This window comes from Cebus imitator, unplaced genomic scaffold (genome assembly GCF_001604975.1).
Source record: "Cebus imitator isolate Cc_AM_T3 unplaced genomic scaffold, Cebus_imitator-1.0 Scaffold71, whole genome shotgun sequence".
NCBI classification, from domain to species: Eukaryota; Metazoa; Chordata; class Mammalia; order Primates; family Cebidae; genus Cebus; species Cebus imitator.
Window position 1 is genome coordinate 533,409 of NW_016107386.1, and position 13,991 is coordinate 547,399.

General features: G+C 48.6%; 1 protein-coding gene across 1 annotated transcript in view; it reads left to right on the forward strand.

Annotated features, from left to right (window-relative positions):
* Positions 1–11,506: 11,506 nt before the first annotated feature.
* CALHM3 (calcium homeostasis modulator 3) overlaps positions 11,507–13,991 on the forward strand; it is an 8,351-nt gene continuing 5,866 nt past the window's right edge. Inside the window, exon 1 of the mRNA XM_017531136.2 lies at positions 11,507–12,002. Coding sequence (XP_017386625.1) covers positions 11,716–12,002 — 287 coding nt within the window. The 5' untranslated portion in view covers positions 11,507–11,715. The remainder of the gene's footprint in view (positions 12,003–13,991) is intronic.

Genomic DNA, 13,991 nt, shown 5'->3' on the forward strand with positions numbered 1-13,991 from the left:
AGGGATGGTTGTCTTATTTATGGGCAGTATCTTCCCAAAGCTCACTCCCAGCTAATGACTCATGTGTCAGAAATCCGTGGGCTCTGAATGGCAACACACTCACACATGTGCACACACACACTACTACACACACACTTATATTCCCCCTGAAATCTGCTGGAATGAAGTCACTATCAGTGGCCACTAGGATCAGGCCTTTCACAAGTTAGAACAAATATGAGGACTTTCCATAGTTGCGACTCATTCCCCTGGAGTGTGTGTGAAGTACAAGGGCCTTGCTAGGATTTACAGACAGTGGCTCCAGGGAAGCCCAGCGTGGGCAAAGGAATGGGGGAGAAGATGAGGCTCCAAAGGTAGAGCATGGCCCGGATTTCTCAAACTCCTGACCTCAGGTGATCCACCCTCCTCAGCCTCCCAAAGTGCTGGGATTACAGGCGTGAACCACCTTGCCCGGTGAGGGATGTCACAGGCCCCACGTGGCCTAGACCTGGGGCTATGGGCAAAGCAGGGGAGAGAAAAAGAAGGTCAAAGGGAAGGAAGGAAGTGAGGGCTGGAGGTGGGCGCTCACCTGAGTCCAGAGGCAGCTCTGGTTCTGCAGCTCAGGACAGCCTGATTCCAGGGAGTCCTAAAGGAAGGTGAGAGGCATCAGGGACAAAGGCAGGGAACTGAGGGTTGAGGAGCTGATGGGAGGATCAACAGGGCTGAGATAGGATGAGGCAGCCAAGGCATCCCTGGTGCAAAATTGAAGGAGGTGCTCACTCCCAAGGTCATGCAGATACCAACCTTGCACTTGCATTTCACCCCCTAGGCCCACCCCCAACCCCAGCTTCCACCCTAGTCCTTCAGGGAGCTCTGTACTGCAACAGAGGACACCACTGGTAGTGTCAACTAGGTCTCTGGCCAGGAAGGGACCTAGAGGAGGTTGATGTGGCTGCATAGGACCCAGAGAAGCTGAGCGCCACCCTTCTGAGGAGTCCGGTGCCCCAGAAACTGTTCCCTGACAGGGACTTGGGGTAGACACAGCTCAAAGGGTCAAAGGCCAGCACTCTCCGTACCCCCAGACCTTGGGCAGAACCTGGAGGCCTTCCTGTCATCCTTCCCCAAGGCAGCTGCTGGGAAACATGGGGTGGGGGACAGGCTGGGTGGTGACTCTGATCCAGAGGACCCTTCCCAGCCCCATCCTAGAAGGTAAGAGGGAGAAGGACCCTGCCAGGGAGACTGGGCTGGGGGAAGCTATTAATACCCACAAGGTGGTGTTCCAACACTAGTCACCGTGGCAACACCCACCCACCCCCAGCAGTGTGGATTCTGTGGGCAGTGCCTGACAGGGTGGTGTCAGTGCATACATGTGCACTTCTGCAAACACCTGAGTCCTTGTATGTGCGTGCGTAGGTGTTGTGAGTGCACACACAGGCACACAGGACAGGGAGGCCCCGGACAGGGACCTGGGGAAGCTTCCTTCAACAGCAGCTCAGCTCCCACCTTCCCTTCCTTCCCTGTTGCTCTCTTCTGGCTCGTTTCTTTTCTTTTTTTTTAAGACAAAGTCTTGCCCAGTGGGAGTGCAGTGGCACGATGTTGGCTCACAGCAGTCTTACAACCTCTGCCTCCTGGGGTCAAGCAGTTTTCCAGCCTCAGCCTCAGCTTCCTGAGTAGTTGGGATTACAGGCACACACCACCACGTCTGGCCAATTTTTGTATTTTTAATTGTTGGCCAGGCTGGTCTTGAACTCCTGACTTCAAGTGATCCGCCCTCCTCAGCCTCCCAAAGTGCTGGAATTACAGGCATGAGCCACCGCGTGCGGCTCTGTTTGTGTTTTTTAGGAGATGAGGTCTCAGCTCAGGCTGGTCTTGAACTCCTGGCTTCAGATCCCGACTAGGCCTCCCAAAGCACTGGGATTATAGGCATGTGCCACCATGTCCACCCAGCCACCAACCCATAGTTAATCACGCTATCAGAAAAGCTGTGGGGGGAGGGGTGGTGTCCTGCCTGAACTTGAAGGAGTGGGGGGACAAGTTGGAGGGGTAGATCCCTGAGTGCCTGTGCCTGATGCTTAGTGTATACTCAATAACTAGTTACAAAATGAATCAATGAATAAAAAAATGAATAGATTAATCTGTCAGGCCCTCCCTCTGAAGGATGGAAATCTGTGCTGCCCATGCTAGCATGGAATGGGCCCTATGCCATCTTATTCCAAGGTATTTTTGGGATTCAGCTTCACTCATTGCCCAGTGACCATTTATTGAGCATTACCTGTGTGCCTGGCACCTAGCGAGGTGCAGTTTCATTGCTGGCACCATGGGGCAGCCTGTCCTCTGCTTTTTGTGCATGCCAGTCCCAGTTCCCCACCTCCCAGCCCCAGGTTCAGAGCCAAACATACAGTAGGTCTGATCACATTTATGGGCTGGGCAGGTTGCTCTGAGCTTTAAACCTTTTTGATCATGCACCTTTAGCAGTAATAAATTTTTAAAGCATGTACACTAATATATGTGTATTTCTTTATTTACAATTTCTATATATACCCTACTGCATTCACATTGTGTATATTATGAAACATACACTAAATAGACTAATGAGATTGAGAAATGGATCATCTTGCCCTCCTCCTGGAGTACACACATGCTCTAGACTAATAATTCTCAAACTTAGATGTGCATCAGAATCATCTATGAGGCCTTGGGGAGTGGAGAGAGAAAGTTACTAAAATGCAAATTCCCAGACCTCACCTGGAGAGATTTAGATTGAGCAGAGTCTGATCAGCTCATTTACTGATCACACCTAGGGAACTGCTCCACATGGTCACGTGTTCTAGTTGTGAGGATGATGTTTCAAGAAGGCCTACCAGCTTTCTCAGGGAAAGCTGGACACCCCATGGGGACCAGGCCAGTACTGGCTGCCACCCAACAGGGCTAACCTTATTGGAAGAGGTAACTGTGCAGGGAGGTAGCAAGGGGGGATCCCAGCCCCTTCCTCTGCTCCACAGACAAACTTGCCCTCTGGGAAGTGGCCCCTGAATCCAGGATCAATTGTGAGGTCTTCATAGACCCCTAAACTCTTATTTTGGAGCCCAACCCCATCAGACCAAATGTGCTAAAATATACCACATTCCATATTAAACATAATTTTCTTGCAGTAAACATTTTGAAAGGATTTTTAAAATTTGGCTTTTGGAATCACTGGACGGCAAGGGAGTCACTGAATATACAACTGGTTTTATTTCTAAACAATCATGCATGTGTTGGATGTCTTGCCAAGTGAGAAAAAAACTATGATTGTCTTCAAATATAATGAAATGTTTATGAGTACTACATTTAATAATTAATGACATTGATACAACAAAGTCATTTAAGTGAACATTTATTAATTTTGGTTTTGAAGTTTTCCTTTCATAACTTGAGGACAGTAATGTTTTTTTCTGATCCCAAGCAGATGCTTTAAGAGTTCATAGGCTTAAGTACCTACATACCACGGAAAAAATCCAGACCTGAGGCCAAGCATTCTGAAGGTTGCATCTGGAAGGACAGAAGGAGGTTCCTCCATGAAGCAGAAAGGAAAGTGCCCAATGTTGGCAGGGCACGGTGACTCACGCTTGTAATCTCAGCCCTTTGGGTGGCCAAGGCAGGCAGATCACCTAAGGTCAGGAGTTTGAGACCAGCCTAGGCAACATGGCAAAACCCTGTCTCTACTAAAAATAGGAAAAATTAGCTGGGTGTGGTAGCTCATGCCTGTAGTACCAGCTACTTGGGAGGGTGAGGCAAGAGAACCACTTGAACCTGGGAGGTGGAGGTTGTAATGGGCTGAGATCGCACCACTGCACTCCAGCCTGGGCAACACATTGAGACTCCATCTCAAAAAAAAAAAAGAGAGAAAATGCCCAATGTTAGAAACAGGACAGTGTGTCTCCATCTGAGAAATGTGTGTACTGACTTCAAAGTCCAGCATCAATGGCTCTATCCCAGGGCCACTTGCTCAGATGATTGTGACAGGTGACATTTATGAAGCATTTGCTCATATGTCCCAGGCCCTGGTCTAAGCACTTCGATGCATTAGTTCATTTAAGTCTGAAAACAACCCTGTGAGGTAGGCGCTGTTTTTGTTCTTGTTATTATTACTAATGTTATTCCTATTTTACAAATAAAAATCCCGAGACTTGGGGAAGCTAAGTTGCTTGCCTGGGAGCTGACAATTGAGGCATGGAGGCACAGCTCTAGGACGCTCCAAGTCCAGATTCCCATGATACTATGGCCGCACCAAGCTGGAATCCCTTCACGTCCCCAGCCTAAGGGAGACCCCTGTGGCAGGGGAGGCCTCCTCACTGAGTTCCTGAACCAGCCCCCTCCTGCTTGAGGACACTGAAGATGCCTGGTGGCTTCCGCTCAGCTTTCTGAAGTTAACCAGGGAGGACACAGCTACTGATTAACACAAAACAGAGTAAAAGAACAATAACATCAAAGAAAGCTGCTGGAAATGGCTGCGGTACGCCCAGCATCCTCTTTTCTCTCATAGATGTTTTAAATGGCCTTTACTTGGCAGGGAGGCCCTTCCAAGAATGTTACAAAGACCAGAGAATCATAAAGGAAAAGTATGATAAATATGACCACATAAAAATGTAACACTCCTTCATGGCCAAAGTTGAAAGACAAATAGGAGTCACGCGGCACCTCTCCAAGAAGCCAGCAGTGTTAAATCACACTAAATGCCTTCAGCGTGAGACCCAGGACAGGCAGCAGACGCTTCTCCAATTGCTGCTGGCAGTGTGACATCTCCCTTCCAGGCACCCTTCCCCAGAGCAGTCCCAGAGGCACACCCAAGGGTGCCCGCAGGGGAGGGTGGCTCTCTTCCCAGGGAGCATAGCCGGTGGAAGGTTTTCCCTCAGCCGAAAGAGCAGGTCCTATTGTGTGTCCCGCCTCTCCCTTCCTCTCCCCCCGGTTCCTCCCTCCACCTACCACTAGGCGACACTAGAACTCCATTAGAATCCCCTTTGTCTCTGACAAACGTTTTTGGAGAGCCCTCAAGCCAATCAAAACACCTTAAAAATGTTTACGAGGCCGAGGCCAGGTGCGGTGGCTCACGCCTGTAATCTCAGAACTTTGGGAGGCTGAAGTGGGCAAATCGCTCGAGCCCAGGAGTTCAATACCAGCCTGGGCAACATAGTGAGACCTCATCTTTATCAAAGAAATATAAAAATGAGCCAGGCATGGTGGTGCACAACTGTAGTCCCAGCTATTTGGGAGGCTGAGGTGGGAGGATCACCTGAGCCTGAGGAGGTTGAGGCTGCATCAAGCAGTGATGGCGCCACGGCACTCCAGCCTAGGCAAGTGAGACCCTGTCTCAAAACAAACAAGGAAACATTTATTTATTTATTTATTTATTTTAATTTTTTATTTATTTATTTTTTTTTGAGACGGAGTTTCGCTCTTGTTACCCAGGCTGGAGTGCAATGGCGCGATCTCGGCTCACCGCAACCTCCGTCTCCTGGGTTCAGGCAATTCTCCTGCCTCAGCCTCCTGAGTAGCTGGAATTACAGGCACGCGCCACCATGCTTGGCTAATTTTTTGTATTTTTAGTAGAGAAGAGGTTTCACCGTGTTAGCCAGGATGTTCTCAATCTCCTGACCTCATGATGCGCCCGCCTCGGCCTCCCAAAGTGCTGGGATTACAGGTGTGAGCCACCGCGCCAAGCCTTTTCCTCTTTCAAAATGAAAAGAGTTTTGCTGATGAAACATATATCCTTATAGTTTCCATTAGCTACTTCATGGTAAAGAAAATATGCTGTTGAGAAAACTAGCCCCCTTTTCAATCACTGAGATGTTCCCCTCAGAGCACGTGCACTTCTCTGAGGCCACTTTTCGCCTTTCATCCTAGGTGGGGTTTCCAGCAGCAGAGGAGACCACGCCCGGCCTGCTTCAGTCTTTTAATGGCTGCATGGATCCCATTTTATGGCTGTGTCATACTTTATTTAAACAGTCCCCTGTCGATGAAATTTAGGTTCTTTCCAGTTTGCTTGTCATTAAAAGAGCTATAATGAACATTCTCGTTTGTTTATCTTGGATACTTCTGCAAATCTACCCATGGGATGAATTCAGACTTTGTAATTACTAAGTCAAAGGGCATGTGTATTTAAATTTTTGCTTTAAATATATTGCCAAACTGTTCTACCAAAAAAACTACCAATTCTTACTCTAACTATAGAGGTACGAAAGTAGCTATTTCCTTACGCCTCACCAACATTCAGCAATCTTTCAGTTGCTAACGACTTGGCAATTTTTAAAGGCAACTAACTGGTGGTTTCATTTCTTATTTAATTATGAATTTTTGCAGGATGTGGCCGGGCTTGGTAGCTCACGCCTATAATCCCAGCACTTTGGAAGGCTGAAGCGGGCGGATCACCTGAGGTCGGGAGTTTGAAACCAGCCTGACCGACAGGGAGAAACCCCATGGCTACTAAAAATACAAAATTAGCTGGGCGTGGTGACACATGCCTGTAATCCCAGCTATTCAGGAGGCTGAGGCAGGAGAATCACTTGAACCTGGAAGGTGGAGGTTGCGGTGAGCCGAGATTGTGCCATTGCACTCCATGCACTCCCGCCTGGGCAACAAGAGCGAAAAAGAATTTTTGCAGGATGTTTGGTCACTTGTCTTGCTCCCTCTCTCTCTTTTTTTTTTTTTTTTTTTTTAGTCTGTTCAAATCCTTTACCCATTTTTCTACAGGATTGTTCATCTTTTTTGTTGATTTATATGAGCCTTCTGCAAATTAAGGGAAGGAGGCCTTTGTGTGGCCTATGTATGACAAATTCCCTTCTTTCCGTTTGTTATTTTTATTTTGCTTATTGGTATTTTTGCCCATAGAAGCTTCTAATTTTTATGACTCCTACTTTGTCCATCTTCTCCTCCACGGCTACTAAATTCTGGGGTCTGTCCAAAAAGACCTTCATTAGCCTCCGATAATGAATAAATGCATATATGTTTTCCTGTAGAATTTGTATGACTTTAATTTTTAGGTTGAATGTTTGAACCCTGTGGAGTTTATTTTGGCATGAAGTAAAGATTGCTCCCTAACGGCTCTCCAGTGGTTCCAGCGCCATCTGTTAGATGGTCTCATTTCATTTTCAGCCTCTCTCTACCCTTAGGGCTATGTGGCTCTGTAGAGTCACCAGAGTGGGGCCCACAGAAGTGCCACAATGCTTTCCCCAGGTCTGCCAGGACCCCTCAAAGACCTGTGTCCTCAGGGAAGCAGAGAATCAGGCCACCGAGAGACAGAAAGGGCACTGCACTCTGCTGGACACGCAGAACCATAGTCTCCCAGTCCTGAGAAGCGGAACGCACATTCCATGCCTTCCCTGTGGAAGAAAAAGAGGTGAAAGAACCGTCAGGGTAGAGCACGCTCACCATATACAAAGCAGGAAGACGGCCACATCCATATTTACGAAAACACACATGCATACACACACCAAATATGTACACATGCGCTACACACATGCGCACACAGGTATATAGACACATCTCTCACACATCACATACAACGAGTTTCTCCAGGAGGGGGCATCTAGTCCTAAAAAACCCTCTCGATAACAGGAATGCCAAGAATGGTGAAGCCGGTGTTTCTCAAATAATATCGAGACTCCTTTGCAAAGATAAAAAAAAAAAAATCTGGAAGACTCCCAAGAATATACCCGCAAAACTCCAATTTGAAAATTAAACAACACAAAGAAAGAAACCAAAGATTTATTCTATAAAGATCTTCCAATTGCAAATTAACACATATTTACAACTGGTTTTAAAAAAAAGATTTAAATCATTATTAAAAAGAAAAATGTAGGCCATATGCGGTGGCTCACATCTGTATTCCCAGCACTTTGGGAGGCCGAGGCAGGCTGATCACCTGAGGTCAGGAGTTCTAGACCAGTCTGACCAACATCCAGAAACCCCGACTCTGCTAAAAATATAAAATTAGCTGGGTGTGGTGGCGCATGTCTGAAATCCCAGCTACTTGAGAGGCTGAGGCAGGAGAATCGCTTGAACCCGGGAGGCGAAGGTTGCGGTGAGCCATGATCGCACCATTGCACTCCAGCCTGGGCTACAAGAGCAAAACTCTCTCTCAAAAAAAAAAAAAGAAAAATGTGAAAATTTTTAAAGTCTCTCTTTGTTAGCCAGGCTGGAGAGCAGTGATCTGGGCTCACCACAGCCTCCGCCTCCTGGGTTTGAGTAATTCTCGTGCCTCAGCCTCCCAAGAAGCTAATACAGTTTTTTGTATTTTTAGTAGATATGGGGTTTTGTCATGTTTTGGTCAGGCTGGTCTCAAACTTCTGAGCTCCAGCCTCTGCCTGCCTTGGCCTCCCAGAGTGCTGGGATTACGGGTGTGAGCCACCACACCCAGCCAGATCTGCAGTTTAATATTGGTCCATACATGTGAATAAAAGAAGTCCCATTTATTACTCTCTCTATTTCTTCCTCTCCTCGTTCAGCAGGGCCAAGCTCCAGGCAACAAAATGAGATTCTCCTTTTTGCCTTGTCCTTTATTTTTTTATGTTTTTCCAATACAAATATTTTGGCTGAGCGTGGCGGCTCATGTCTGTAATCCCAGCACTTTGGGAGTCTGAGACAGAAGAATCGCTTGAACCCAGGAGGTGAAGGTTGCAGTGAGCCAAGATCACCGTCATTGCACTCCAGCCTGAGCAACAGGAGTGAAACTCCATCTCAGAAAACAAACAAACAAAAAATATTTTATGATTTTTACTGGAAATTGTTAAAAATCATTATGATTATAATAATCATTTATTATGTCTACTATTATAAAAGTAGACCATTTGGAAAATAGAGATTTTTTTTTTAAAACCATCCCCTCTCTTTGAGAGATAATATCCCTTTTGTGGTAGGCTTCTTTCTGGCCTGTTTCTTTGCTGAAGTATTTCCTGTAAATACCCGGCAAGGGTCAGCCCTACTGCAGTCACTCAGCAACCGTTTCCCTGCAGGGCTCCAGGGACCCAGGCTGACCTGGGAACTCTGTCTTACCTCTCAGAGGCAAGAGCTGTGAAAAGGTTGGCCTGGAGAGCCTTTGACCCAGTTTTCTCCCAGAAGCATTGTCTGTTCTTTTTTTTTTTTTTTTTTGAGACCAGTCTCACTCTGTCGCCCAGGCTAGAGTACAATGGGGTGATCATGGCTCACTGCAACCTCCGACCCCCAGGTTCAAGGAATTCTCCTGCCTCAGCCTCCCGAGTAGCTGGAACTACAGGCGTGCCACCACGCCCACGTAATTTTTGTATTTTTGGTAGAGACTGGGTTTCACCATGTTGGCCAGGGTGGTCTCGATCTCTTGACCTCGTGATCTGCCCGCCTCGGCCTCCCAAAGTGCTAGGATTACAGGCATGAGCCACTGTGCCAGGCCAGGATTGTCTACTCTTTTCTGGAGACTCCCAAGGTTAAAGTGGCTGGGGCCCCTCAGGGCACTCTATCCCTCCCTGAGACTAGAATGGGATTGAGGGGTGCTCATGACTCTCCCAGCCCAGTTTGCGTCCCACCTGCTCCACACCCGCCCTGCTGGTTCAGGGTCAAGAAGCATGGCCTTGGGCCAGGACAGTCCCCTTTTCGGGTCAGCAGCCCAGTGGGTGACTAAAGCTGAAAGGCACAGACGGAGGATCCCAGCTTCCTCCCTAGCTCTGTTCCCACTAGGCTATGTGACCTCAGACAGCCCCTCTGGGACTGTACCCAACTGAAAATGTGGTGGTGATTGTCCTCCTGGCTTGAAGGGTTTCTCACCCCTGTCCTGCCCTCTCCTCTGCTCAGAGTCAGACTCGCAGGGCCGCTGGTCGCTCTCCCCATCTTCTCCTGTCCCTCCTCATTCCCTGTGTGAGGGAATCTCTGAGACAGATTCCCTCACACAGGGAGATCTGTCTCAGAGGACCCAGAGTAACATATAAATATGTAAAATAAAAATAATAAGTGGCCAAGCTCAGTGGCTCGTGCCTGTACTCGGCATGTTTCTTTAAAAAATTGGATTAAGTGGCCAAGCTCAGTGGCTCGTGCCTGTACTCGGCATGTTTCTTTAAAAAATTGGATTAAGTGGCCAAGCTCAGTGGCTCATGCCTGTAATCCCAGCACTTTGGAAAGCCAAGGCAGGTGGATCACATGAGGTCAGGAGTTGGAGGCCACCCTAATCAACATGGCGAAACCCCCGTCTCTACTAAAAATACAAAACTTAGCTGAATGTGGTGGTGGGCACCTGTAATCCCAGTTTCTTGGGAGACTGAGGCAGGAGAATCACTTGAACCCGGGAGGTGGATGCTGCAGTGAACCAAGATCATACCACTGCACTCTAACCTGCATGACAGAGCAAGACTCAGTCTCAAATAATAGTAATAATAATAAGACCCACGTTTCTTTCTGTCTTCATCAGAAGTACAGGCCACACTGGTGGTCGTGAAATTTGCAGGACTTATTTGGGATGATCTGACTTACAGGCTAAGTGACCTTTACAAAATTCATTTTGTGGCCGGGCATGGTGGCTCACATCTGTAATCCCAGCACTTTGGGAAATCGAGGCGGGCAGATCATGGGGGCACGGGATGGAGACCAGCCTGGCCAACATGGTGAAACCCCATCTCTACTAAAAATACAAAAATTAGCTGGGCATGGTGGTGCACACCTGTAGTCTCAGGTACTCAGGAGGCCGAGGCAGGAGAATCAGTTGAATCCAGGAAGCAGAGGTTGTAGTGAGCCGAGATAGTGCCACTGCAGTCCAGTCTGGGCGACAGAGCAAGACTCAGTCTCAAAAAAAAAAAATCATTTTGCAGGTTTTGGGGGTCCCTCAAATATCTGGGCTGTCATCCTTCAGAGAGGCTGGAACTGAGACACAAGAAGAGACCTGGTGACCTCAGGAGAGTTAAGAGAAGAGGCAGTGGTTTCACATGCATATCTCTCATGTGGGAGAAGCAGGGGAAACACATGTGGGTGGGGCACTTGAGCAGCCTCTCCCATGGCACCCAGTGGTTAATGCACAGTGATTAGCACGTCTCCCAGGGAGGCCATCCCCTTCCGCCACCCCTTTCATGGCAAATCCTGAAACATAGTTGAAGACTCTTCTCAAGGGTCTCCTCTTCCAAGAAGGCTTCAGGCAGGAATAGGTGCCCCTTCTGGCTCCTCCCGGCTGCCTGAAAGCCAACATGAAATCTCCCTGGGCTGACTGAGTCATCATATTTTCTTGTTGTTGCTGCTGTTGTTGTTTTATTATGCCTCCGAGACAAGTTCAAAGTCATGTTTTTGATCAAGACCAGAAAATATACTTTGGCTCCGTCAGCATCTTTGCCTCACCACACCCAGAATTTGCCCATCCCCCGAGGAAACCCCGGCAGCTGTCAGGCCTGAGCATCCAGACCCTAAAGCTAGGAGGAATGGAGTTACAGGGCGGAGCCCATTTGCCTAGAGGTGCTTTGGGCTGCTGGTCACAGAGGGTGACTCATTCCCTCAGAGAGGGGGGGAGTGGCACCAGGGCAGGGGAGACTCTGTGGAGAGAGCCTGTCCTTGCCTTAAGTGCCCGGCTGGACTCCGGGAGCCTGGGCTGGGGCCTGGGCACTGCTTCCTCCTTGGCCCCTCAGGCCCTTGGAAGAAGAGAGAGAACCGCTTGCAGATCCCAGGCTCATCCCCAGCACAGCAGACACCAGGAAGGTGGCCAGAGCCTCACTGTGCCCGCCCGACAGCTACCCACCCACCCAGGCTGGAGCCATGGATAAATTCCGCATGCTCTTCCAGCACTTCCAGTCGAGCTCAGAGTCGGTGATGAATGGCATCTGCCTGCTGCTGGCTGCAGTCACCGTCAAGCTGTACTCCTCTTTCGACTTCAACTGTCCCTGCCTGGCGCGCTACAATGCACTCTACGGCCTGGGCCTGCTGCTCACACCCCCACTCGCCCTGTTTCTCTGCGGCCTCCTCGCCAACCGGCAATCTGTGGTGATGGTTGAGGAGTGGCGCCGGCCCTCGGGGCACCGGAGGAAGGACCCAGGCATCATCAGGTACATTACCACACCACTCGGTGACCCAAGGGCTTTGCCAGGGGCTCCCCAGCCACCCCACAGGCACTGCCAAGTGCACCCCCAAACCCCAGTCATTCCATGTGAACATGGTCAGGGGTTCTCCAGCCACCCCACAGGCACTGCTAGATGTACCCCCAAACCCCAGCCATCCCCATTATCAGGGGATTCTCCACTCACCCTGCAGGTACTGCCAGGTGTGCCCCCTCCTTCCCCCAACTAGGAATTATCGGCTCACAGAGACCCACTTGCCAGTTTTCATTCTGGAAACTTATTTCTGTTCCTATCATTTGTCACTTTTCCATGGCCAGTGCTGTAAACATAGGCAGCACACAGGATTCCCAATTACCCAGGCCACTGAGGGGCTTCGGGAAAACTTCCTCTTTGCCCTCTGAAGTTCTGCTGAAAATCAACTGACAAAAGGCAGATTAATAAGAGAAAAGGGGGCCGGACATGGTGGCTCACGCCTGTAATCCCAGCACTTTCGGAGGCTGAGGCGAGTGGATCACCTGAGGTCAGGAGTTCGAGACCAGCCTGATCAACATGGTGACACCCCATCTCTATCAAAAATACAAAAACTAGCCAGGCGTGGTGACACGTGCCTGTAATCCCAGCTACCCAGGAGGCTGAGGCAAGAGAATAGCTTGAACCCAGGAGGCAGAGGTTGCAGTAAGCCAAGATCGCATCACTGCACTCCAGCTTGGGCAACAGAGCAAGACTCCGTCTCAATAAAACAAAAAAGAGAAAAGACATACAAATTTATCTGATGACAGTTTTATGTGCCACAGGCAGAATAAGACCCAAAGATACAGGGGAAATGGTCCATTTTTATGCTTAGGTTCAACAAGGTCTGGATAGCCACACAGAAATAGAATTGAACAAAAACAGGGATGAACTAATGCTATAGACAGAGTGAGGAACTCAGCAAGGCCATCTATGTTCTTCCTGGCCTCTCTATACAGCGTTCCTTTCTCCCACACATGGGGCAGGACCCTCTCTAGAAGGGAGTCTTTTGACCTACAATGAAACTAGGTAGGTCAGATCATTTCTTTATGGCCAGTTTTTAGACAGAAAGGCAGGGGAAGTTGGAGTCATATTTTTAGGTTTCACGGAAGCAGCTTTGGAGAAAAGGGGTTTTGGTTTCTATGATCCATCTTGGAGAAGATGGATTCTAGTTTCTATGACTAGTCTTGGGGAGAATAAGGAGCCAGAGACTGGGTAGGGGGAAGGGGAAGGGGAGCAGGTAGAGGGACAGGAGAAGGTTAAAAAAAAAAAAAACTTTTGCTTCTTGATTTTGGGGTATTGTTTTCTGAGCCCCAACATCACATCAGTCACACTGGCCATGGATTATAATTCACCACATGCTTGAAGGGCCATCCCATGACATGCATAGCAGTTTTTTGCACGTAGTGAGAGGTAATGATTGGCATAAAGGCTGCACCCTGGAGCGGTGGCTCACACCTGTAATCCCAGTACTTTGGGAGGCTGAGGCAGGTAGATCACCTGGTCAGGAGTTCAAGACCATCCTGGCCAACATGGCAAAACCCCATCTCTACTAAAATTACAAAAATTAGCCAGGCATATTGGCATATGCCTGTAATCCCAGCTACTTGGGAAGCTCAGGCATGAGAATTGCTTGAACCCTAGAGGCAGAAATTGCAGTGAGCCGAGATCACGCCATTGCACTTCAGCCTGGGCAACAAGAGCAAAACTGCATCTCAAAAAAAAAGGCTTCATCCCTCTCTTGTAAGCTCCCTAGGGCGAGGACCTTACCTACTGCATTCTATGTCCCCAGAGCCTAGCACATGCATGGCGCTCTGTAGCAGAGTCAGTTGGAATTGAGCAATTCATCGGACACTCACGAAGGGCCAAGCTCGGTGCTAAGAGCTTTGAGTGCACGGCCTCTCTGAATTCTACCTGAGTCCTCAAGCTGTACCTTGGATCCGTTGTTTTTTTTTTTTTTTTTTTTTT